Source organism: Diabrotica virgifera, chromosome 7 (genome assembly GCF_917563875.1).
Source record: "Diabrotica virgifera virgifera chromosome 7, PGI_DIABVI_V3a".
NCBI lineage: Eukaryota > Metazoa > Arthropoda > Insecta > Coleoptera > Chrysomelidae > Diabrotica > Diabrotica virgifera.
This window is the reverse complement of record NC_065449.1, coordinates 94,892,741-94,919,488: the sequence shown is the minus strand read 5'-3', so window position 1 is coordinate 94,919,488 and position 26,748 is coordinate 94,892,741. Positions and strand designations below refer to the sequence as shown.

The window sequence follows — 26,748 nt, the reverse complement described above, 5'->3', positions numbered from 1 at the left end:
GTCAACATCGCCACTGGGACAGGAAAATGGCGGAAATAGAAAGGTATCTAAATACAATTCCGAGCACAGTAACAAAAGAGACCCCAGAATACATCATGAAGGGTGTACTGCCGATAAGGCCATGGGAAGACCAAGAGCCAAAAGAATATCAACAGGTGATTGAAACCGTACAGAGAAGATTACGGCGAAGCTACGAAAAATATATCCAAAGACAGGAACAAAATAGAAAAAGAAGACCAGTGACTTTCCAAAAGGGTGAAAAAGTACTCGTGAGGGCATTACGAGTATCAAATCTTCCTGGGGGCATTTGCGCAAAGTTGATGCCTGTTTTCGAAGGCCCGTACATCGTGAATAATGAAAATGGGATAAATAGTTATGAGTTGAGGCACAGGAACTCGGAAAAGATCCGAGGAATTTATAATATTCACGATGTATACCAATATCACGAATAAAAGACAGAATTACATGAAGTAGATAGTAAGTTAGGATATAAGACGTAGATTAAAGTAAGGAAATATACAGGGAGTTGGTTTTGCCTCGAGAAAATTTATTTAAAAATGCAGATAAATTTTATCGAATACAAGGCGGGGATTTGTTATATTTCTATTTGATATGAAAATTAAATTTTGATAATTATAAGCAGATTTCAATTTAATATAAAATATTTTCAATTTTCTCAACCACGGGCATATAAATTTAGAACAACCTGTATACAACAAATTGTCATATGTAATTTTAAGAAGTGATTAGAAGAAGCTTACGAAACTCGGACAATGCGACTAGAATAAACAAAGTGAATGGCGCGTACCATCATCGTTGTTCGCGGAAGGTTCGATCATTAGCCTATGCTAAATAAGACTCAGTTGAAATCGATAATAGGTCATTATCGTTGTTCGCGGAAGGTTCGATCATTAGCCTATGCTAAATAAGACTCAGTTGAAGTAGATAATAGGTCATTAAATTTTGTAAATAGTAGAAAGTAATTTTAGAATGGGAATTAACTATTTTTTTTTGAAATCCATTAAGCATATTTAGAAAGATTAAAAATTGGTTTTGAGGAATACTGCGAATGAGAGTTGGTGGTGGAAGGTTGATTTGTGAATCTGGAAGGGATATTTAGAAAGTAGGGGAATGAATGACAAATAGAGATCAGAATGTTTTGAGCTGGCGAGAAGTGAAGTCCAGTAGTAGACGGTAATGTACGGAGAGTGAGAAAGCCGGTGTAGTTCCGTGAGTGTGGAGTATCTATCGTGGAACGAGAGGTAGGCCAGGTTGAGAGTAAAGAACCTCCTTGAGCCAAGAGTTCCCGGTAGCTGATTGCAGTTTCGAAAAAGGTAGAACACAGCATCACGACAGAAGCAGGAACGAGAGCTATACGAGCTAGTTTCAAAGGAGAACATTACTGGAAGCCAGGACGAGGTTTTGATCGCAGCCAAGGATAGCAGGAAACGGGTCTTGTGTGAAGACATTCTCAGTTCACCAGAAAAAGGTCAGTCTCATTTGTTTGGACATGAATGTATGGGTTTTTTCGTATTAAATACCACATTTAAAATTGAAGAACATAATCAATAATATCAGAAAAGCTTCATCAAACTTAAATAGAATTGTTGCTAATAAATCCTAATAGTTAAATGTTAATAAAAACTTTCAATTGGAAACCAAAAGGAAATAAGATTCCCATTTGTAAATGTTATGTTTAAGAATAATAAGATCTAGCACATATTAAGCAGTGATTGCCATTTAAATAAAATAAACAATATTTTGATTATAATTGTAACCCATATGTGTGTATTATTTTACTCTTTTCTTTCCTATCCCGATTAGGAACCATTGAGAAATACTGAGAAGCCACGTAAGTAAGTAATTAATTTTATAATTCGCCCTGAGATTGAAAACATATTGATATGTGATCTGGTTATTTAATTAAATTATTATTAATGCATTGATTAAGTTAAATGACAAATAAGAATATTATCTCATATCAATAATCAAGATCACATCAATACATTTATTTTCTCAAGAATGGGGATTTTAGAGAGAAATCCCAAATTAGGTCCGATTTTTATTTTTAAATTATGATTTTTTGGCGTAGAGTTATTTATCTAGTAGGTATGTAATGCTTTGATTTATATACTTAATTTGATTACCAACAAAAGTTCTACCAATCTTCATCTAATATATTGTTTCTTACTGTTTTGTTATATGTTAATATTTTCTTCCACAAAATTTAAACTACATAATTTAATTATATTCAAAACAACTGTCAAACAGTAAAACGTTCAGTTACCCTATTTTTCTACATGACAAATAATGTGGAATTGGACGAGTGAGTCTAGGCTTCGATTACGAATCAAAGCGCCCCGAAATTCACGGGTTCGGTTTCCGATGCAAGTTTTTTATTTTTTTATTTTTTTATGCATTTTATGATTGTAAGTATATTTGTTATATAAATTTTTTTCAGAAAATGCGTATTTAAAATTTTTGCCAACAATTATTATCGTTCAAAAATAATTTTTTCTTTGTGGCATTTTTCAATGTGTTTGTGTGCGTTCTTTTATTTTTTTAAATTTTTGGTATTGTCTTAAAAATCACATAAGATGTAGTAGAAGTATAACTTCTTACGTGCGTACAAAGTACACACACATTCTTTTTTTACATCGAAAAAGTGCACAACGTCCCTAAATAAGTTTCACTTCAAATATTTATTTCGTCGAAGCGATTACAGCCCTAATTCAATACTTTTCCTCCATAAAAAAAGTGCACAACGTCCCTATAAAAGTTTTCACTTAAAAAATTTATTTCGTCGAAGCGATGACGGTCGCTAATTTAATAATTTTTCCTTATCCAAAAAGTGCACAACGTCCATCAAGAAGTTTTCACTTCAAAAATTTATTTCGTCGAAGCGATGAAGGTTCGCTAATATAATATTTTCCCCATCCAAAAAGTGCATAACGTCCCTCAAGAAGTTTCCACTTCAAAAATTGATTTCATCAAAGCGATGACGGTCGCTAATTTAATACTTTTTTACATCGAAAAAGTGCACAACGTCCCTAAATAAATTTCACTTCAAATATTTATTTCGTCGAAGCGATGACAGTCCCTAATTCAATACTTTTCCCCCATCCAAAAGTGCACAGCGTTCCTAAAAAAGTTTTCACTTCAAAAATGTATTTCGTCGAAGCGATGACGGTCGCTAATTTAATAATTTTTGCCCATCAAAAAAGTGCACAACGTCCCTAAAGAAGTTTTCACTTCAAAAATTTATTTCGTCGAAGCGATAAAGGTCGCTAATTTATATTTTTTCCCCATCCAAAAAGTGCACAACGTCCCTCAAGAAGTGTCCACTTCAAAAATTGATTTCATCGAAGCGATGACGGTCGCTAATTTAATGCTTTTTCCATCGAAAAAGTGCACAACGTCCCTAAAGAAGTTTCACTTCAAATATTTATTTCGTCGAAGCGATGACGGTCCATAATTCAATACTTTTTCCCCATCCAAAAAGTGCACAACGTTCCTCAAGAAGTTTGCACTTCACGAATTTATTTCATCGAAGCGATGACGGTCGATAATTTAATACTTTTTTCCATCCAAAGAGAGCACAACGTCCCTAAAGAAGTTTTTATGTACTTCAAATGTTTATTTCGTCGAAGCGATGACGGTCGCTTATTTATTACTTTCTCCCCATCCAAATTTAATCATTTTTCTCCATCCAAAAAGTGCACAACGTCCCTAAAGAAGTTTTCACTTCAAAAATTTATTTCGTCGAAGCGATGACGGTCGCTAATTCAATACTTCTTCCCCATCTAAAAAGTGCACAACGTCCCCAAAATAAGTTTTCACTTTAAAAATTTATTTTGCCGAAGCGATGACGGTCGCGATGACGTTCGCTAATTCAATAATTTTTCCCTATCTAAAAAGTGCACAACGTCCCTAAAGAAATTTTCACTTCAAAAATTTATTTTGTCGAAACGATGACGGTCGCTAATTTAATAATTTTCCCCATCCAAAAAGTGCACAACGACCCTCAAGAAGTTTCCACTTCAAAAATTGATTTCGTCGAAACGATGACTGTCGCTAATTTAATAATTTTTCCCCATCCAAAAAGTGCAAAACGACCCTCAAGAAGTTTCCACTTCAAAAATTTATTTGTTCGAAGCGATGACGGTCGCCAATTGAATACTTTTTCCCATCCAAAAAGTGCACAACGTCCCTAAAGAAGTTTTCACTTCAATACATATACGTACAAAATTTATTTCGCCGAAGAGGTGACGGTCGCGAAATAAATCCTTTTTCCCTATAGAAAAATAGGTTTTACATTTATTTTAAATTCAAATACTTCTATACAATTTATGTATAGATAAACATAATATAGATACGTACAAAATTTATTTCGTCGAAGAGATAACGGTCGCGAAATAAATCTTTTTCCCCATCCTAAAATAGGTTTTACATTTATTTTAAATTTGAATACTTCTATGCAATTTATATATACATACAAATAATATATAGCATAAGCGATAACGGTCGCTAATTCAATGCTTTTCCCCTATCCAAAAATCGCACAACGTCCCTAAAGAAGTTTTCACTTCAAAAATAAACTATAGTATGGTGGCGTGTACTGTATACTAAAATCACAATAAAGATGCACTAGAAATAAACCAACACACGTTGAACGTTACGAGGAGCACTCGCGAATCATGATTTACAATGTATAAACTTTGTAAATCATGATTTGGGATTTACAATGTATACACATTGTAAATCATGATTCGCGAGTGCTCCTCGTAACGTTCAACGTTTCTTGATTTGTTTATTTCTAGTGCATCTTTATTGTGATTTTAGTATGAATAATTTATTTTCTCAAATGGCATTCATCTTAATATGCTGGATAGTCTGTCTCTCACAGTTACTTCAGAAGAGATTCTCATCTTCCATTTGTGAGTTGCAAACTACTTGTCTTGTTCGTATTCTATTAAAAGTTGACTATGATTTTCGGGGGAAGTAAAAACGAGGAGGAATGGAACGAGACTTACGAGTATATACCTATGTGAGCAGTATTCGTTAAGAATATGTAATATTTTTTTAGACAGAAAGAGATACATATACAAAACCAGTTCTGAATCATAAATCAATAATAGACTAGGTATGTAATTCTTAGACAAGAGTCAATGACTAATGTTGAAGAAACGATATTATATAGAAGACTAGAGGAGCCACTTGTAAGAAAATAAAAGAGTTATTCTGAAAAAACCTGGGAAGATTTTTTATAACCTGATATTTTAGTTATGTATTTCTTTTCAAACAATGCAAAATTTTTCCTTGGATCTTATGGACCATAGCAATGTGTGGTTGAAAGCATTGTTTGAAAATCAGTGGCGTGCTGGCCATATAAATGAAACGGTGCAATCACCGAGAGGCTGCGGCCTCTTGAGGCCGGTCAAATAAGTTTTTTTCTCAAAAGTTCTAGATGTAACAACAATATTTTTAAATTTCGAGTCGAATGATGTTAACAAAACATTTCACAAAAATTTAAATCTCTTTTGATTGTTAAATGCAGTTTAAGTAAATTAATAAGACTATAATATGTACATACATAATTACTACAGATAAATAAGCATTTACATGTCACTCTCTCAGTGACACAAGTATCTTGAGAAAAAAGCTTTTCAACGTTGAAGTACATAAAAAATAGGTTAAGACGTACTTTAACCCAAGATCACTTCAAAATATTTGTGCTAATGGCTATACAATCATTCATCAAAATGAAAAAGTTCCTATGCTGCCGGGACATAAATTTGAAATTAAAAACGAGAATATTAAGATGCTATGTTTTCTCTGTACTGTTGTACGGCATGGAAACTTGGACACTGAAAAAGATAAACATCAAAAATATTGAGGCATTCGAGATGTGGTGCTACAGGAAAACGTGGAAAATACCATGGACAGATAGAGTAACATTAAGATGTTTTGCTGAAGATGGGGAAGGAATGCGAAGTCATAAAAACAATACAAACGAGAAAACTGGAATATATAGGCTACATAATGAAAGGGGAAAAGTACTCCCTGCTAAGGCTCATAATCCAAGGAAAAATCTCGGAAAAGAGAAATGTTGGATGTAGGAGGATTTCCTGGTTGCGAAATTTAAGAGAGTGGTACGGGTGCAGTTCAATACAATTGTTCAGAGCTGCAGCCAACAAAGTTAAAATTGCTGCGATGGTAGCCAACCTCCGATAGGAGACGGTACTGCAAGAAGAAGAAAATAATATAATATGTAAAAGCAATTTATATGCATGTCACTTAAACTAAAATATCCGGAAGTTCAGGTATATATTAACAGGTTTCGACAGAGTTCACGACATTCACAGTTGATCACATGCGACCGCTACGTGGCTCTTATTGGCTGCAGCGGAGATTGCCGTGTTTGGTACGCACTCAGCTATGGAGATTGCCGATTTTGATCCCAATATGAATTTTTCACTGCGATTTGTATACAGTTAAGACCGCTTTTGGTTCTCACAAATAGTTTTATCTAACAGATAATAAAAAAACGCAACAGATGGCGTCCCTAACTCAAAACAAGAAAAAGTGGAGATTGCCGCCTTTGATTTTACACCCCTCATATTTGATGAGTGGAACACGAAGTACATGTCAAATGACAGGAATCATGTTGGTTAGTAATAGCAGTCTGATTTTTGCATGATAGTTTAATAAAATGGTAACAAATCAATTGGATGTTCTGTCCGACAAAATACATAAGACGTTTTCGTAATTTGACGTTCCAAATTTTTAAACTGTTCCACAGTTAAAATTTCCCCTGTTCCAGTGTTCCCGTACGTCAAAGGTTGTCCGACTAGACACCGTTAAACCATTAACAAATTTTCAGCTTGCTATTAATCAACTTTTTTGGTACGCTGGATCTAGGCCTATATGCTGGATAGTCTGTCTCTCACAGTTACTTCAGAAGAGATTCTCATATTCCATTTGTGAGTTGCAAACTGCGTGTCTTGTTCGTATTCTATTAAAAGTTGACTATGATTTTCGGGGGGAAGTAAAAACGAGGAGGAATGGAACGAGGCTTACGAGTATATACCTATGTGAGCAGTATTCGTTAAGAATATGTAACAGTATATGTATGATATACAAAACCAGTTCTGAATCATAAATCAATAATAGACTAGGTATGTAATTCTTAACGAAGGGGGGAACATTAATCATTTTAGTCAAATATACAAAAAGAAAAGGGAAGAAAAAGTATACGAAAAAACAAAATGGGAACAGGGGGGCCTACAAGACACGATAGAGAAGAAGTAATGTTTGATAGTAACGAATAACGATATAAAAGAGGGAGGGGTAGAAAGCGCCATACGCACAATCAGGGAAGAAGTTTATGAAATTATTGAGGGTTGTAAAGAGGGAAGCATTGAATATATAGAAAATGTGAAGAAAAGTTCCATGGCCACCGGAAAAAGGCTGTGGTACACGTACGTAGCAAAAACTAGGAAGCAAGGTATGTATGAAATGGCCGAGAGGGCCATGAAGAAAATCAAAGAGAGGGAAGAACCGCCGGAAACAATTCGTGTAATCATAAATAATGAAATAAATAAAGAAAACGTGCGGAAAGCCTTAGAATTCGTGGGTCGGGGAGAAAATATAACGTGGGAAATCGTGATTAGAGGGAAAGAAATTGATAAAGGGGCTAAACAAGAACATGAAAAGGCCCTTCTAATCAAAACTGGAGGGAAGAAATATACCGACGTCTTGAAGGAAATGAACCAAAAGATCGATATAGGAAAAATTGGAATTAAAGTAGACAGGATGAAGAAGACAGACAGGGGGGGATATCCGCGAAAAATTAAAGGGGAAGGGAGCTGCTGAAAAGCTAAGAAAGGAAATGGATACTAGGATGTCCGGCATGAATATGGCAATTAGGAGAAAGGAGCATAATTTCACGATTACTAAACTGCACTCAGGGGTCACAGAAGAAATATTGCACGATGCCATTAAGGTATATACGGGAATACCCAAAGAAGAGGTAAGTATAAAAATGCTAAGAACAAATGGACAAGGGGAGCAGGTTGCCACCATAGCCGTGCGCCCTACAAAAGCGGAGGAGCTACGCAAATATAATGCGATAGTGATAGACTGGGTGTCATGCCCTATAATGGAAAGATACACCCCCACAAGGTGTTACAAGTGTCTTCACTATGGACACAACACCTACGAATGTAAGGGGGAGAGCAGGGTAGCGTGCTGCTACAACTGCTTTAAAACGGGACATACTGCGGTACAGTGTAGCAGTGCGTCATACTGTCTAACCTGTAAAAAAGAGGGACACAGGATGGACCGTATGCAATGCCCAGCCTATAGGGCGTGGGTGTACGGCAGGGGAAGAAATGGGGAACTCCAGAAGGGTGAGTAATAAAAATAGAAAGAACAGTAAAAAGGTGAGAGGTTGCTTTCTGGAGAATGGGAGTGGGCCCCTATACAGTCCACCAGTGAAACAGGAAGCCACCTCTCACAGAGTTTCGCGAAGAATAGACTGTATTGAAAATCAAACACCCCATTATTTTATCTATACAAATTTTGTTTATATATTTCATTTATTTATTTCATTTTATTTATTCTCTTTACCTATTTATATAATTTATTTATTGAATAATTTTATTTATACAAATTTTATCTATTTTACGAACTTATTTATTTTATTTATATATATTTATTTATTTTTTTAGTTTGTAGGCATTTTGATTCAGTAGAAAGACGCGAATCCGTTGCAGAAACGACCTCAGGGAACTGAACCAAAGTGGACCTCAAGGATCAAGCTGGTATACGGATTTTGCAGGTAAACGTGGGCAGGGCGCGTCGAGCGCACGACCTTGTCCTCGCAAAAGCCTGCAAGCTAGACATAGACCTGCTCATCGTCCCCGAACCAAACATAAAGATTACGTCGGGCGGTGGTTGGGTTCAAGACAATGGAAAGAACGTGGCGGTGTTCATTAGAAATAGGGATGTGGGAGTGCAGAGCATTGTCAGGGGGGGGGGAATCATATCCTCATCAGGTTGAAGGGTTTCAGCCTCCTGGCATGCTACATATCTCCGAACATCCCTATGATGAGATACGAAGCCATCGTTGATGAAATAATGAGCACCGCCATAAGCGAACAAGAAATATTGATCGCCGGGGACATTAATGCGAAGTCCAGATTATGGGGTTCCCCCATAAACGACAAAAAGGGGGAACTATGGAATGAATGGATAGCCCAGGTTGGCCTCCAAGTATTAAACAACGACAAACCCACATTCGTAAGGGGGGCCAGCCAATCACATATTGACGTCACGTTCGCAAGCGAAGGGCTATCCAGAAAGGTGCACGGATGGGACGTCCTCGACCATCAATTATTTACCTACCACCGTTACATACAATATGAGATAAAGGTTAAAGGGGGATTAAAACGGACGATAGGTCACACATAATCATACTTCAATAAAAGCAAGTACCTATCGGAGGTCAGAAAAATAAACGAAGAAGAGATTTCTGACCTTGACCAACTGAGAAGAGCTTTACAAAATGCAGCAAAGTTGGCCACCGTTAAGAAGAAAAATGATAAAAAATCCCCCTACTGGTGGACGGATGAGATAGAAGGTTTACGGGAGAGATGCCTCAGAGCTAGCTCGAAGGAATTACACGAGAAGCCAGGGCAACCTCGAGCTCAAAGAAATATATAAAGACTTAAAGAAAACATTAAATAATAAAATAAAACGAGAGAAAAAGGAAAAGTGGCAGACCCTGATAAAAGCACTGGACGAGGATATATGGGGCGACGCATACAGGATTACAATGAAAACCTTGAAGATAATGGCCCCATATAGACTCGACGAAGACCAGCGGATGAAATCAGCTGAGCTCCTCTTCCCCACTAAGGAACCACAGAATTTTATTAAGGTATTTCCTACCATGGTCGAGGAGTTCACGGAAGAGGAAATAAAAGCCGCTGGTCAGGAAATGAAGACAGGGAAAGCTCCCGGCCCTGACAGGCTGCCACCAGAGGCAATAAAGATTATAGCAACGGAGAAACCAGGTTTGATCAGATAAATATGTAATGAGCTACTGCAGAAACAAGAGTTTCCCAGGGACTTAAAGGAAGCGAACTTGGTTCTACTCCTAAAGCCTGGGAAACCCCCTGATTCACCAACTTCTTATCGGCCAATATGCCTTCTGGACTTCCTTGGTAAATTCTATGAGGGACTTGTCAAGAGGAGGCTGGAGGGCATGTTGGAAGATGAGAGAGTTTTATCTAGTCAACAATATGGGTTTAGAAAAGGTAGATCGACAATCGATGCCGCTATCTGGATAAGGGATGCGGCTAAGACAAGCAAGAAAAGATGGGTGGTCCTTGTTCTGTTGGACATAAAAAACGCTTTTAATTCAGCAGACTGGGGCCTCATAGTGAACCGAATAGGCGAATGTGGGGCTTCGGAATATTTGTCCAACATAATTAAGGACTATCTATCTGAGAGATCCGTATGCATATCGAAGAAGAAAAAGAAACAAATGACCGCGGGAGTACCCCAGGGGTCAGTCCTGGGACCCTTACTTTGGAATATATTATATAACGGGGTACTAGAAATTCACAAGAGAACAGGAGTTAGAGCGATAGCATACGCGGACGATCTAGCCTTACTGGTGGAAGATGATATGAGTCGGGGTATAACGGAAAAAGTAAATAAAGCGATAGAGAAGACCGCGGCGTGGATAGAGAAAAGCGATTTAAAGTTAGCAGTAGAAAAGACAGAAATAATAATCTTGAGGGGACCAAGAAAAAGAGATGATACAGTTTTCAGATATCAAGGCTCCGAAATAAGACCCCAACGGACAGTAAGGTATTTAGGCATAACTTTGGACAAGAGATTGACATTTGGACAACATGTGATAGAAGCATGTCGAAAGGCGGAGGAGAGGACCTCAACGCTGAATAAACTCATGCCAAATATAGGGGGGCCCGGATCCCAGAAGAGGCTAATGATGTTACAATCAATATTATCCACAATATTATACGGGCCCCAGTGTGGCATGAGGTCCTCCGGATGAAAAAGTATAAAGACATGCTTCTGAGGGCTCAAAGGAAACCCCTGATCAGAGTGTGCAGCGCGTACAGGACTGTATCAACCATTGCTTTACAGGTAGTGGCTGTTCTCAGCCAGTGCACATCCTGGCCAGGGAGAGAGTCCAAATGTACCGAAGGGGCAACGGGGCGATAGGTTCAGGACCACTGGAGAGAGCTAGAAGTTTAGAGATGTCGGCATCGGCGCGTCAACTACTACTTTACACAGTTTCTGACGGGGCATGGATCGTTTCGACAATATACCCACCGTATTGGGAAAACTGGGGACGATCTATGTCCCGAGTGTGGTGTGGTGGATGACGCGCGGCATGTCGTGTTCGTATGCCCTGCCTATCGCGCGGGGCGTACCGAACTGCAGCTGGGCCTGGGATCTCCACTAGGCGAGCCTCATGAGCTGATCGATAGAGCTATCGACAGCAAACCAGACTTTGAGCTGATCATTGCCTTTGTCACAAAGACAATAAAGCACAAAGAAGAAAAAGAGAGGCGGCTGCAAGCGGGATGACCGCTTTATATTTATTTTCTTAAAATGTGTCTGTGTTGTGATCGGGCAACCAGCGGGGGGCGGACCCTTTACATCCAAACCACGCTGACTGCCCATTTTTATTTTTATTTTTTTTTATTTACTTATTTTACTTTTTCATATTTTTAGTTATTTATTTTATCGTATTTTATTTATTTACCTCTTTAATTTTATTTACATAAGTTAATATTTCTTTCCAACAATTTTTTATTTTCGGTTTTTCCTGTCTATGTGTTCTATTTTTTCTTTCTTCACTGTCCTTTCTTTTTTCTTTCCTTTTCCGTTATGTCTTTTCTCTTTCTTTTCTCTTCTCTCATTGTATCTCTGCTCTTTTCTTCTCTTTTTCACTCTCGTTTCCTCCTTTGTGTTATGTCTTGTATCGTTTTCTGAGACAGTCAGTGTGGAAGGACCTTTTACATCCGACCTACACAGACTGTCCCATTTTAATTTCCGAATTGAATGGGTGGATGAGTAAGCTTACATAGATGAAAGTATGAATGAGAGAAAGTATGAAGGAGCGGACGAAAAAGAGTGCATAGATGAAAGTATGAACGACTGGAGTTGCTCGTAACTGCCAACTGACATCTTCTGGCTGTTTTCATCCGGGGTTGGGGGCTTCCTTGTCGCCCTACCTGCGCACGGGTTGCGCCAGACGGTCGCTTCGCTGACTGGCCTGGTGCGGGGCGTGGGCGGGGGGTCGGCCCGGGGGCCAACTGATTCATGGAATGCACGCTAGGAGTGCCGGAGGGGAGATATGAGTAAGGTCGACGGGTCAGATATGCTCGCTAAGAGCGGTCCCAGACTCGTCGGCTGGAGAGAAGAGGGGGTGGGTTTAGTCGGTAGGCGGCCCGTGATACAGATAGGATGGACCGAATCCGACACACCTGGGACACCTTCCCAGACGGTCTTGAAAAGATTCCCACTTCCAAAAAAAAAAAAAGGTTCTTAGACAAGAGTCAATGACTAAGGTTGAAGAAACGATATTATATAGAGGACTAGAGGAGCCACTTGTAAGAAAATAAAAGAGTTATTCTGAAAAAATCGGGCAAGATTTTTTATAACCTGATATTTTAGTTATGTATTTCTTTTCAAACAATGAAAAATTTGGCCTTGGATCTTATGTACCATAGCAATGTGTGGTTGAAAGCATTGTTTGAACCGCACCTATGTCCAGCAGCGGACAAGCGAAGATTTAATGACTATGATTAACTTAAGTATTTGAGGGTAAACTTTGAAAAGTAAACTTCGTCAAGTCCAGGGCTTTTGTTGGTATTGTTTAATGGCATTTTCCATCTCTACTTTTAGAATTGGTGGACTTTTTTAGAATTATTTATGTAATATCCATTCTTGCATTCCAAAACAGCTTTTGTGTAATTAATTTCCATTGTTATATTTTATCTTTGGTGTTATAAATTAACTATATTTTAACCGTTGATATTTACAAGCGTTATATCTTATTAAATAAAACAATAAAGCATATTTAAATATATAAAAATCATTTATTACACAGCACAATGTCAATAGTTCGATATGTTTTTTCTTTCTTTTTTTTTTTTAATGTGGACTAATTACTGACAAGTTATAGTACAGTAATCAATTGACTATCATTCTTTATTTCTTGAATCTCTCGCTACAACTGCTAAATAACAAAATGCTCCACATCTTGGCACAGGCTGAGCTGCTAAAAATGCTCCGCCATCGGGAGACTTCTCGTACAGCATGGGTCCTCTAGCTGACGGTCGTTCTTCTTCGGCTGTTTCCATATCTGCGATCCCACCAGGCTAGAAAAAAATGTAAATGTTTATAAAAACATATTAAAATAAGCTACAATTTATACTTTCTATTAAAACATTATTTTTAAATCATTAATGTTAAATAATTAAATTATTTCAAACTCCATAGTTTAAAAAGATAACTAATAGAAAATACAAAGATCTAAAATTAACGAAGATCAAAAATGTAATTGTACACAAATCGAAGAAAATAATGAAAACAACGAAAAACATGAATATCAAATAAAAAAAAATAAAGCTGCATTAACTATCGGTCTAAAAGTAAATGGAAACAAAATAGATCGTCATAAACGGTAAAAACTTCGAAGTTGTTAAAGAGTTTAAATATCTAGGAGCAACAATCACCAATGAACTGTTACAAAACTGACTTTACGCGGTTGACTTTACTATTTTATTATTTATGTTTTTAGGCACTAAGTTTAATTTTAGTTGACTTTATTTATTTTTAATAACTTCTAAACAAATGAAAGACACTGAATTGATATCTTTTATTTTACAAACTACGATATCTAATTGATTTATTACACCAAATCTAATAATTTATTTACATAATTACAAGTTCAAGACGATCAGTGGGAAGACCACGAAAACGATGGAATGACAACTTACTGGAGGCACATTGAAAAACAGACAGAGTAATGTCTACATAAAAAGAAGAAGAAGAAGAATTACAAGTTCAAAAATATCGCGCCCAATACGGACATATCAAGTACACCGATGTATTCAAATTCACAACTAACTGCTAATTTCCAAATCCCTCTTATTTATACAATGCTTAATCATCTCGAATACAAAAGAATGATCCAGAATAAACGAGTATTTACATAATAACTTAAAGCACGTAAAATCGAATTTTCTAGTACAATAACAAAAGAACAATTATTAGGAAAAGGTCTGTAAACAAACTCGGTCGAGATCTTTCTTTAAATTAGGGTCCCACAGAAATCAATTAACCACAGGTGCATAAAGCATTAAAATCATATAAAAAAAAGGTTCCCGGTAAACATCTTCGGCGTCTGTTAGTCCGGGAACTGAAACAGTCGGGTGTCACAGAAAAAGTATAACGCGAAGTTGAAACGCAAATAATAGCGGGAAACAGATTTTTCCTTTTAATGCAACATCTAAGATAAAATTCTCTCATAGGGTGCAAAAATCGAGATATACAAAATCATAATACGTACAGCAGTCATGTATGGAAGCGAAACATGGACGCTAACGAAAAAAGAAGTAAATAAATTGCTAGTGTAGGAACGTAAAATCCTTGGAGTAATATATTGCCCTTGCAGAAATTGCGTGACAAACGAATTGAGACGTAAACCCAACACCGAATTAGAGTCTCTCTTTGGAAAGGAAAGCGAGAAATATAAAGGTCAATAGACTTAGATGGGCAGGATATGTGATATTCATTAACAACAATCGCCTTACAAACAAGTGTTTTTTGACAGATCAGACGAAAGAAGGTCTGTAGGACGGCCTAGAAAAACGTGAGAAGATTAAGTCAGAGAAGATCTGGGGAAAATTGGAGTGAAACAATGGTAAATAGTGGCACAGAACACAGGACCGATAAACATGGAAGGCAAATGGAGATCCTGTGAATAAACACCCCAAAGGAAGACCACAGATTAGGTGGGCAGATGATTTAAAGAGACATGCCGGTCCAATATGGATGGAAATCGCATATCTATCTAAAAGAGCTTTAGATAGATATGCGATGGACTGTCAATAACGATACTGTTTTTATCATTTGATATACTTACTATTTACGACTTAAATTATTTTACTAGAGAATCTGCTGGATTTCAAATCCATTTTATTTATTACTTACTAAAAGATGTGCTATATTTGGCAATGCGCTAGAAGGTGGATTTTCTGTGAAAGGAGGTTGAAGTTCGCCTTGTTGAATATTTACTACTAAATAGTACATAAAGTCGTTTCGTAGCATCATTTCTTCAATAGATCTATTACAATTGGTTAATTTTTTCATCCATTTGATTGCTTTCTGCCTATCTGAAATAAGCAAAATTAACACACATTCATTAAATATAGGTTTAACTCGTTTAACGTATGGAATATTTGTTTTTTGAACAAATTTGTTCTCGGATTTTGTGTCCGGAATAATACAGCATGTAACAAAAATACCGAAGTCCGAATGAACCTAACTTACCTTAGTACAAATATGCACATAAAAAAAGTTACAGCCCTTTGAAGTTACAAAATGAAAATTGATTTTTTCGAATATATCGAAAACTATTGGAGATTTTTTATTGAAAATGGACATGTGGCATTCTTATGGCAGAAATATCTTAAAGAAAAATTATAGTGAAATTTGTGCACCCCATAAAAATTTTATTAGGGATTTTGTTCCCTTAAACCTCCCCCCCCCCAAACTTTTGTGTACGTCTCAATTAAATTATTATTGTGGTACCATTAGTTAAATTCAATATTACTAAAACTTTTTTGCCTTTTAGTATTTTTTCCATAAGGCAGTTTTTATCGAGTTGAGGCTTATTTTTCAGTACGTTTACATAAAAAATTTATGGGGTTTTGTTCTTTTAAACCCCCCAAATGTTTGTGTACGTTCCAATTAAAATATTACTGCGGTACCATTAGTTAAACACAGTGTTTTTAAAACTTTTTGCCTCTTTGTATTTTTTCGAAAAGGCACATTTTATCGAGATGTGGCTTCTTTTTAATATGGTTCAAAATATCCCTAAAAATGTAAATCATAAATAAATTTTCATATTATTACCAAGTCTCGATAAAAACGAAATCGAAATATCTCGATAAAAACTGACTTTTCGAAAAAGTACTAAGAGGAAGACAAGTCTTGAAAACATTGTGTTTAACTAATGGTACTACAATAATAATTTAATTGGAACGTACACAAAAGTTTGGGGGGGTTTAAAGGAACAAAACCCCTATAAAATTTTTATGGGGTGTCCAAATTTCACTATAATTTTTTCTTAAGATGCTACTACCATAAGAATGCCACATGTCAATTTTCAATAAAAAATCTCTAATAGTTTTCGCTATATTGGAAAAAATCAATTTTCATTTTGTAACTTTAAAGGGCTGTAACTTTTTGTATAACAAAGATAGAGAACTGCTAAAGACTGTTAAACATCGAAAAATGTCTTATCTGGGACATATAGTGAGGGGAAGTCGATATAAAATATTACAACTGATGCAACGGCAAAATAGAGGGCCGTAGAGGTGTAGGAAGAAAACAAGTTTCTTGGTTAAAAAAACATTCGTGAATGGACTCAGATATCAAATGCAGGACAATTATTCCATATTGCAGAAGATCGAGAAGCCTTCGCAATGGTGATCGCCAACGTGGGATAATTCTGATATGGCACGTGAAGAAGAAGAACTTTTTTTATGTGCACATTTGTACTAAGGTAAATTAGGTTCAATCGAATTATTTTTGGTCCCAGAATATGTGATTAAATTTATGACCTGTATTTTTGTTACACCCTGTATATAAAGCTTAGTTGGACCATTATCTAAACATATAATTATGAATTATGAAAATGTTATCCAAAAAGCATTTATGAGGAAATAAAATATTGTAGGAGTGATAAACTTTCCAGGAGTCATACACTTAAGGTAACTAGAAGAGATTATGCCTAACAACAAGAGTTCACAAGACAGTCAACTGTTATTTATTAAGTTATGTATCTGAAGGCTTTAAGAGCGTAGGCGCAAAATTTCGGACCAATGCTTTTTAAATGCATTCATTTTTTTTCGAACCCTGAGAAAACTAATAAATATTTTTGAAAAATTTCAACGCAGAATGAAAGATTACATTATTAGCAAGAGCCTTGGAATAAACAAAAAATTTCTTTTGAATGAGATATTTGAAATTAAAAATCACGCTAAATTTTCTTTTTCGCCCCTGTAACTTATTAAAATAAACATTATAGAAGTTTTCAGGGACTTTCAGCCCACGGTAATAATGTAATATTTCATTCTGCGTTTAAATTTTTCAAAAATAGTTATTAGTTCGTCGCCTTAGTACTATAACTTGATAACTCCAAAATTGACGTTTTTGAGATCACTAGTGCACAAGATGTATTTTATTTGCCTCCATATTGTGTAAAAACTTGATATCTCACGTCAAACGGGTTAAGTATTTATTTATGATTGACGAAAGTTGATAAAACTCAAATGCCACTAATATTCAGTGCTAAAACTTGACAAGATAAGTTATCAAGCTATTATTTAATCGAAATAATCGTGAATACGACATACACTGAATGCTATAACTAGATAACTCGAGTTATCTAGTTTTAGCACGTGTTTCTCTGAAACCATTGAACTTACCACATAATTGCTATCGGTTTATTCGGTTCATTTTAATGCAAGAATTCGAGAATTGTTAGCAGATCTGGCAACCCCCATGGCAGAGGGCTAATTTTCAACAAAATAATGTTTAAAATATTAGTTGTGTTAAAAAGTTCACTTATATGCGACTTAGCACAACATGCGACATTACCAAATGTTAACATTATGGTAGTGCTAAAAGTTGATAACTTTAATTTTTCATGTTTTTTTCCATATTGGAAAACAAATTTGCACCATATTCCTAAATAGATCAGTTGCCAAAAAGTTAAGGAACAGTATTTTAGAGCCGCAGAGTGAATTCCGTATTTACCAACATCATGGTAGCAGCACAAATATCTTTAAAATCTTTAAACTCGTTTATCTCAAAACTACTAATTTCGAGTTATCAAGTTATAATATTAAGGCGACGAGTTGTCTCGGCATTCGTAAAAAATGAATGCATTTAAAAAGGATTGGCCAGAAATTTTGTGCCTAAGCTCTTAAGATGTAGCAGAATTTATCGAGTGATTGCCGGTATAAGCTATCCCTCCACTTACTCATTAACCCCTTCAGATGGACCAGCTGGTAAGTGGTTGGATACTACTTTGTCCTTCCTTTCGGAATGGGCTTAAAAGTGAATGAACCAAAAGCATTTAAGGCTTCCAATTATAGCTTAGTAGTATATAATAGTTGTATTTTGTATTCCTAGTATAATCAAGAGGGCAATGACACAGTTTAAAATAATTTACTGTAAAATTACCCTATAAGAGATATAAATAAATCAAATTGCACACCAATAAGTTAAAAAATTGGTACTTAAAATATACAAACTATGTTTAAAATAAAAAAACTATCAAAACTTACATGTAAATAGAAGTTAAACAGTTATAAAGATAGAAGATCGACGATAATCGGTTACGCGATTTTTCTCTGAAGATGATATTATTCTTTTTAAGCTCTCTAAACTGTCTGCAAAGCTCTTCAGCATAATATTATTTAGATGATCTCCGTTGATTAATATGCATTCGCCTTGATCTTCCAACTAAGAGAGGGGTCGAATTATCGAAATGAATATAATGAAGCCGGTCTATCGATAAGAAAAGTTTATGGGAGAAACAACAGATCCTACGTAGTGTATTGCAGTGTTAACAAGAGTGGGCTCAGAAAGGCCGAAGATACCGAACGAAGGATTCTGAACGTCACAGAGAGACCACAGGGCGACCAGATCGACGATTAAGACATCTGGTTCTAAGAGACAGATTCAGTAGTACTCGAGCCACAGCAAATCAGTGGTTTGAAAAACATCGTTAGTAACTATGCATTGTAACGGTACGAAAATCATTAACATTTTCAATTCACCCTGTATTCTAAATTGGTTAAAATCATGTTTGTGTTTCAGAGGAAGATTGTTGAATTCTCACAATCGCTTTAGAAATTGTACTGTGTATTGCGTGGAGTTGTTCAGTTTTTCGTTTCTCACAATATTAGATCGATTATCTACAAAAGTGTTTATATTATTTTGAACTGACAAAAGAATCAAAGCCGTAAATTTTTCAGTAATGTGTTATTGGTGACAGTAGAACTGTGGAATGTTTATACAAGTGACGATAGGAGTCCCGAGTTTGATCAACAAGTCCAGATGTATTTTTTTGCTCACTCGTCTGAGAAGAAAACCTTGAGGTTATTCTGGGAACAGGCCTCGGTTATAGAGAAGCTGAATTAACACTTTTGGTGGGAAAAAGGTTGTACGAACTACTAGAGTCCGTTTTGTTTATTACTTTGATGATTGGATGGAATGTTTTTGGTGTGCACAAGAGGGTTCAACCCAAAGCGTATTTTGCATTTCCTATTGGTAGAGATTTTAATGAAGCAAGTGCCTTAAATCTGTAATTGGTCGATTGAGAAATATTAATAGGAAGTGGGATAGATTTGGAAGAGACGTTTAATTTTTGAGAGATTGAGTTAGAGAGATCGTTAGATGAATTCTAGTTTTGGCGTCCAAGCAGAGAAGTCAGTTCAAGTTCTTAGAGCCTCGGAGGTCAGCTGTTTGCGGTACCTGAAGGGTTTAGTTTCCCATTGAGTTTAAGTAGTGGAGTTATAGTGTTCCATTATGGTCTAATCAAGTCGTGGACCACCGCGTTCAGCCGCTTTTAGGCGAACGCGACTTTTCATACCAATGCTGGTATATAATCTCTTCGCACGCAGTAAGAAGTCATTTGAAGTTTTTTTTGTTGGAAGTTTCTAGCATTGCCGTTAGAGCATGAAGCAGTTTTTGCCTTTTTTAATTCAGTTCAACATACAGAAGAAATTATAAGTTTTTTTCAATATTTGGTTGTGAACAGTAGGTACCCAGTGGCGTAACTAGTCTGACCTGCGCCCCAATGCAAGTATTCCTCGTGCGCCCCTATTCCAAGACTTATTCTCCACCCCCCGTCTTTTATTTCCGTTCATTTTGTTCACACTAAATCCACTAAAACGCACAAATAAACGGTTCACTTCAGATCAATTGTATAACAAATACACCGACAAAATTTGTTTTGTATTTTTATGTAACAAATAAAGCTACTGAACCTTACGATCTTACAAGGACTGACACATGACAGGGACACGTTGTCCTAGTTACTAAAATAATACTAAAATAATTTACCTGAATATCTTTGTAGCTAACAACGATAAATAAACAAAAACAGTTGTGATGAGAAAGCCATAAACACAGATGTGCATCGTCGCGCCGAGGAGAAAAGATAACGATAATAGTAAACAAAAGAGTCACCAACATTCTGTTGTGACTGAACGGAATAAAATACCACGAATATTTTTTTTACATTTTTTATTTTCGGGAAGCTACAGGGAGTTTTGTTTTAACATATTTTTTTGCTAACATTTTTCCAGAATATCAGTTTTTTGCGCCCCCCTAAGGCCTGCGCCCCAATGCACCGCATTGGTTGCATTGGCGTTAGTTACGCCACTGTAGGTACCAATTTGTTTTAAGAAATAAATGCTGAATCTTTCTATAAACTATGGATAGCATATGTACTTTCCATATATCTATTCTTTTTGTAATGTGACTATAGTGAAGTGTAACTGTGCCTTGGACCTTGGACTTTTGAAAATCAATTATGAGAAGATACAGGACTATGTACAAGGTATTATTTTTTTTGTAAACTTTTAATTTTTTGGTAAACATGATCTCGATCTCTTATTTTTGTAAATCCGCAAGAGATCACAGTTCTTTTCAATTTTATTTTGTTTCAATAAATACTGTCCGATTCATTGCAAAATACTATTTTATTATTGTCTTGTTCCCTTTTTCTTGTTTCTTAAGTACAAAGATTTGGCTGAGTAAAGACATATAAGGTAAGTTACACTGATTTGCATTCATATAAAAGTATTTTATATATTTTGTAATGACTATGTTTTTGTTAATTTTTGGTTTGAGCTATTTTTTTAATGTTTCTATTTTTGTATGTTTGGTTCCCATAAGGAAACCAGTGGCGCCCAATATTTTATTTCTTTTTATTTGATATTCTATTTGACTTTCTCTATTTTTTTTTCTATTTCTAAGCTAATAAGAGAATATTAATAACACCCCGTTAAGACCCCGTATCTGTTCCGTACTGAGCAACCGAGGACATGTCTTTCAAATTTTGAAACACGTTATCATCCCCTTCCATGACATACCAACATCTTGTCAATTCTATTTACATTATTCCCACAGGGTGAATTTCGTCGTTACAGCATACACTATATTGCTGAATACGATAGTTTAGCGTTTTTTTCTTATCATCCACATTGAGTGCTGCATATCACAACTGAAACATCGGCGTAGCCGTTTGCCCTGGGGTAGATAAGAATTCTATGGAACCGAAAATGGAAGCAGGTTGTCTTTAGTGACGAATCCCGATTCTGTCTGGTGATGGTGATGCACGATGGTCGGGCAAGAGTGAGAAGCCGACGTGGTGAAAGACGTAACTCACAATTTGACAGAGAGCGGCAAGTCCACTAAATCGTGGAAATTATGGTATGGGGTGCTATTGCTGGTGGTAGCAAATCACCACAAATTTTCATCATAGGCAATATAACAGCACGACGCTCGATTCAGGAAGTAGCAGAAACTAATCTTATTTCATACCTTAAAATCATCCAGCAAAAGACAATACCAAATGGCATATTGCCAGATAATCGTTTGATCGATAAAATAGCCAAACAGAGAGCAAAGAAAGCAAAAGATTTTAATCAGATTAGATGTATCCGAGATGAAAATAATAAAATACTAGTTCACGAAAAGGATGTTAAAAAGAGATGGAGAAAATACTTTGACAGCTTATTAAATGAAGAATTTGATAGACAGCCTGTAGAGTCAACGGAGACAGTAGCAGCAATGGTCACCAAAATAAAAATAACAAACGAGGAAGTGGCTCAAACGCTTCAAAAAATAAAGAAAGGAAAAGCAGTCGGACCAGATGATAAGTCAGTTGATGGAAAAATACAGGAGTAAAGAAACAAACGCTCATATGGTATTCATTGACCTTGAGAAAGCATATGATAGAGTTCCACGAGAGATTCTGTGGTGGACACTCAATAAGAAAGGAGTCCCTGGTGAATATGTAAAGATTGTGAGGGATATGTATGAGGGAGTAACGACTAGTGTTAAGGACAGGTGTGGGAGAGACTGATAAATTTCATGTGAAAGTAGGATTGCACCAAGGCTCGGTGCTTAGTTCGTATCTATTCTCATTAGTTTTGGACCAGATAATAGCGAAACTACAGGGTAACATTCCATGGTGCTTAATGTATGCTGATGATGTCGTGTTAGTAGGAAATAGTGAAAAAGACTTAGAATCAAAACTGGAACAGTGGAGACAAGCTCTGGAGGAAAAAGGTTTAAAACTTAGTAGGACAAAGACAGATTATTTGCAATGTTCATTTAAAGATGGAGTTACTACAAATAAAATGGTATCTTTGGATGGTGAACTGATTGTAAAAAGCAATAGTTTTAAGTATCTGGGATCGGTATTACAGAGCAATAGAGAAATAGATGGAGATACATGCATTAGAATTAGGGCTGGATGGATGAAGTGGAAGGAAGCGATTGGTGTGCTGTGTGACAGGAAAATTCTAATGAAATTCAATGAAGGTAAAATTCTATAAAACATCTATAAGACCGGCTATGATGTACGGAATTGAATGTTGGGCAGTGAAAAAGAAAGAGGAACAACGAATGCATGTGGCGGAAATGAGAATGCTTAGATGGATGAGTGTAGTGACAAAGAAGGATAAAATTAAAAATAAGTATATTAGGGGAAGTCTAGGTGTGGCACCAATTGATGCCAAAATGAGAGAGCATAGGTTGAGATGGTTTGGTCATGTTTAACGTCGAAACGCTAATCACCTAATACGAAGAATTGCTGAAGTGCAGATTCCTGGAAGGAGTAGGAGAGGAAGACCAAAGAAGACGTGGGGGGAGACGATTAGGTAGGACATGTTGGTAAAGCGGATTAATATTGATATGACTCAAAATAGAATTGTATGGAGAAATACAATTAGGGAAGCCGACCCCGCATAGGGATAAGGCAAAGAGAATGATGATGAATCTTTAGTCTTGATGGATCAGTATCACATCAACTATTTACCTTGGTCACCGTGATCGCCTGATTTGTCTCCAATTGAACATGTCTGGGACATAATAGGTTGCAGGGTCTTTAACATGCAACATCACCCTCCACAGACTTTAGCAGTTCTTACTCACGAAGTTGCAATGGCCTGGAATGAAATACTCAACAGAATATCGACCACCTCATCAGAACGATGTCCAGGAGTGTTAATGAGTGTATAAAAAATCGTATATCCTCAATAAATTATCGAACCAGCTTCTGCAGTAAGTTGAATTAAGCTAAAAATTTAATTACTTACTATTTTACTCCTTACTACATAGTAAGGGACACTGGTCATGTATACCAATAAATATCCAAAATCCCAATGGTATCACACTACCGTTTTTTTCTAAACCGTAAAATATTAAAAATAGTTAGAATTTTACACATTTGGAATATAATTATTCAAAATAAAGGAGCACATACAAGTCTTCACATCAAACTTTTTAAATACAAATATCAAAATGAAAGATCTCTCTCTTCAATCCTGACCCCCCGGAGGGAGTGTAGTGGTCGACGTGATGTCGTGTATTGTCCGTCTCCAAAGATCTCTGTCTCTGGTCATTTCTTTTAATTCATGCATAGGTTTTTTGCATATTCCTGTAATCTGATCGATCCAACTTGTTGGGGATCTTTCTCGTGATCTTCGGCCTTCCACCTTTCCTTGTATAATGAGTCTTTCCATGTTTTCTGTGTTGGCTCTCATAACATGTCCAAAGTATTTTAATTGTTGGAGATGGACTTTACTGGAGAGCCGTTGGCTAACTTTTAGCTCTCTTAAAATCGAATTATTTGTTCTATGGTCGTTCCAAGGAATTCGTAGCATTCGTCTCCAACAGAACATTTCATTGGCGTCTATCTTTCTTCTTTCCGAATTTCTCAGGGTCCAAGATTCACATCCGTAAGTCAGTATTGGGAATATTAAGCAGTTGATCAACCTCATCTTTAACGCTCTTGAAATTTGACAGTCCTTCCATATTGTGGTCATTTTTGCTGTGGCGACTTTTGCTAGATCACATCTACGTTTTATTTCCTCCTGTAGTGGCCCTGTGTTTGTGATTAATGATCCCAGATACAAGTCTGAGTTCACAACCTCAAACCGATCAATTGTGGTTATATGTGGATGATTGTTATGTAGTCTATCCACTATCATGAGCTTTGTCTTTGATATGTTTAATTGCAGACCAAATATTTGACTTTCGTTTTCAACCAGTCGTATAAGATCAATCAGCTCTGCTTGACTATTTGCAAGAAGGACTGTGTCATCTGCGAAACGTAGGTTGTTTATTTTATGACCATTTATTGAGATGCCTTTTTCCCATCCTTCAAGTGCTCTTCTCATAATATGCTCTTCATATATATTGAATAATTGTGGCGATAGTATACATCCCTGTCTGACACCCCGTTCTGGATGAAATTCGTTTGAAAGTGTGTCAAGCACTTTAACTGATCCAGTAGTGTGTTCGTATAGTTCAGTTATTCGCGGTGTGCAAGTACTTGGAAGGGAAACGAGAAACGACCGTGCGCGAGTCGCGGAGAATATTTCAACTATCTTAAATAATTCATATTGTCAATTGAAATTGTCAAATTGACGTATATTTCATACCTTCTGTCATTGAAGCAGAAAAATTATATGTTGCTCCACAATATTGATATGATATGCACTTATTATATAAAGGTAAATTTAATTATTTGTATTTTGCTTGCAGTACTGCATTTTAATAACTAATTTTATTTACTACATACAATTGTTTACGTTTGCATAGCATAACCTGCATCTTATTTTTTCTTCTTATTATTTTTTTGGACTATGGCCTTGACAATTATCCAGCAACCAGGACTAATATAATTGGCCAATATAATTAAAAGTGCGAATAAAAGTACAGAGCGTAGAAATAGAGGTCGCTTTGCCGAACTTGCACGGTCCCAATAAGCGAAATAAGGTGTTGGGGTACGCCCACTTCTTTTAGTATTTGCCATAAGTGTCTCCACTTGACCCTGTCGAACGCCTTACGATAATCTATAAAGCATATTATGTACAGTGGAATATTGAATTCCCTAGATTTTTCGATTATCTGTCTTATATTTAACAGGTGTTCTCTATTTATAGTACCTCTACCTTTGGTAAATCCAGTTCGCTCTTGTGGAATTTCTCTTTGAAGGAATGTTTTTAGTCTCTCGTTGATTATATGTAGCATTATTTTACTGGCATGTGATATAAGAGAAATAGTTCTATAATTGTCGCATTTATGGAAGCTGCCTTTTTTATGAATTGTGGTTATTGTAGATTTTGTCCAGTCTTCAGGCCATTGTTTTGAATGCCATATTTGGTTACAGAGTAGATGAAGTAGTTTTACGCCAGTTTCTTCTGTGGCTTTGAGCATTTCTGCTGTTATCATATCTGGACCTGGTGCTTTATTATATTTGAGCTTACTGATCGCGAGTCTTACTTCATTTTCAAGTATATCAGGTTCTTCTTCCACCTTGTCAGAGATTTGATTAACAGGTTCTTGGCGTTGAGCATCTTTATATAAGTCCCTGCAATACGATCTCCATGTCTCTGCTATATCTTCTCTGTTTGTTCTCAGCCAAGTTCTGGCTTTAAAGTCTCTTGTTAAGTAGCGTATTTTTCTAAATAGATCTCTCGGCTGATTATGATATTGATGCTATTGATGATTATGATCTTAAATGAAAGATACATAGATGTTATTTGATGATTTAAAGTTATAGGCATAGATTATTAATAAATTACTACGACTATATACATACATAGGAATGAAGAAATAATGTAGATCCCTTAAGACGTTATAAACTGTAGACAATTAAGTAAAAGAAGGGAGGAACAGAAGAAGCAATAAAGTTGGAGAGAAAGTGTATAAATCAACGACCGTATGAATACAGATCCGGGAAAGGGTTACCAGACTTTCCTCTTCTAAATGGAAGACATCGAACTCAATAAACAATTAGTGAGGGTAATGTGAGTGTTTCAAAGTGGTTAAAATTAATTAATAATAACAATAATAAATAATAATTTACCTTCATTTGTGGATAAATTGGAGAGCATAATTTTTGCAAGAAACATATTATAATTACAGTCATAATTAAGATTTTCTGCTGCTTCGCCCATTGTGCTAAGTTTTTTGGTGATACGTTTACAAGAATTTTTATGGTAAATCTGACAGGTAATTAGATGACACTTATTTTGAAATTACTTGACAGGAATTGGAAGGTATATTAGGCTCTAACTAAATAAGTAAGTGAGTAGCGATTTTTGTGAAGTATTACCCAGACCATAATAGTTCAGTCAGTGAGGGTATTTGGCTCCGAAT

The 26,748-nt window shown here is 36.1% G+C and overlaps 1 protein-coding gene across 1 annotated transcript; it reads right to left on the bottom strand.

Moving 5' to 3' along the window:
• Positions 1-13,125: 13,125 nt before the first annotated feature.
• Positions 13,126-26,650, bottom strand: LOC126887847 (uncharacterized). The gene is made up of 3 exons (XM_050655742.1): positions 26,456-26,650; positions 15,265-15,446; positions 13,126-13,427 (listed from the first exon to the last, which is right to left on the bottom strand). Exons 1-3 carry the CDS (start codon positions 26,544-26,546, stop codon positions 13,251-13,253), a joined length of 450 nt encoding a protein of 149 aa, XP_050511699.1. The 5' UTR covers positions 26,547-26,650; the 3' UTR covers positions 13,126-13,250.
• Positions 26,651-26,748: the final 98 nt, after the last annotated feature.

What these genes read in the sequence shown, in the direction of transcription:
- LOC126887847 (XM_050655742.1), bottom strand. Translation starts at nt 26,546, where the DNA reads ATGGGCGAAGCAGCAGAAAATCTTAATTATGACTGTAATTATAATATG. An exon ending in CAATTTATCCACAAATGAAG is followed by an intron (nt 15,447 to 26,455) that starts GTAAATTATTAT and finishes TGCTTATTTCAG; the next exon opens with ATAGGCAGAAAGCAATCAAA. An exon ending in CAAATATAGCACATCTTTTA is followed by an intron (nt 13,428 to 15,264) that starts GTAAGTAATAAA and finishes ATTTTTTTCTAG; the next exon opens with CCTGGTGGGATCGCAGATAT.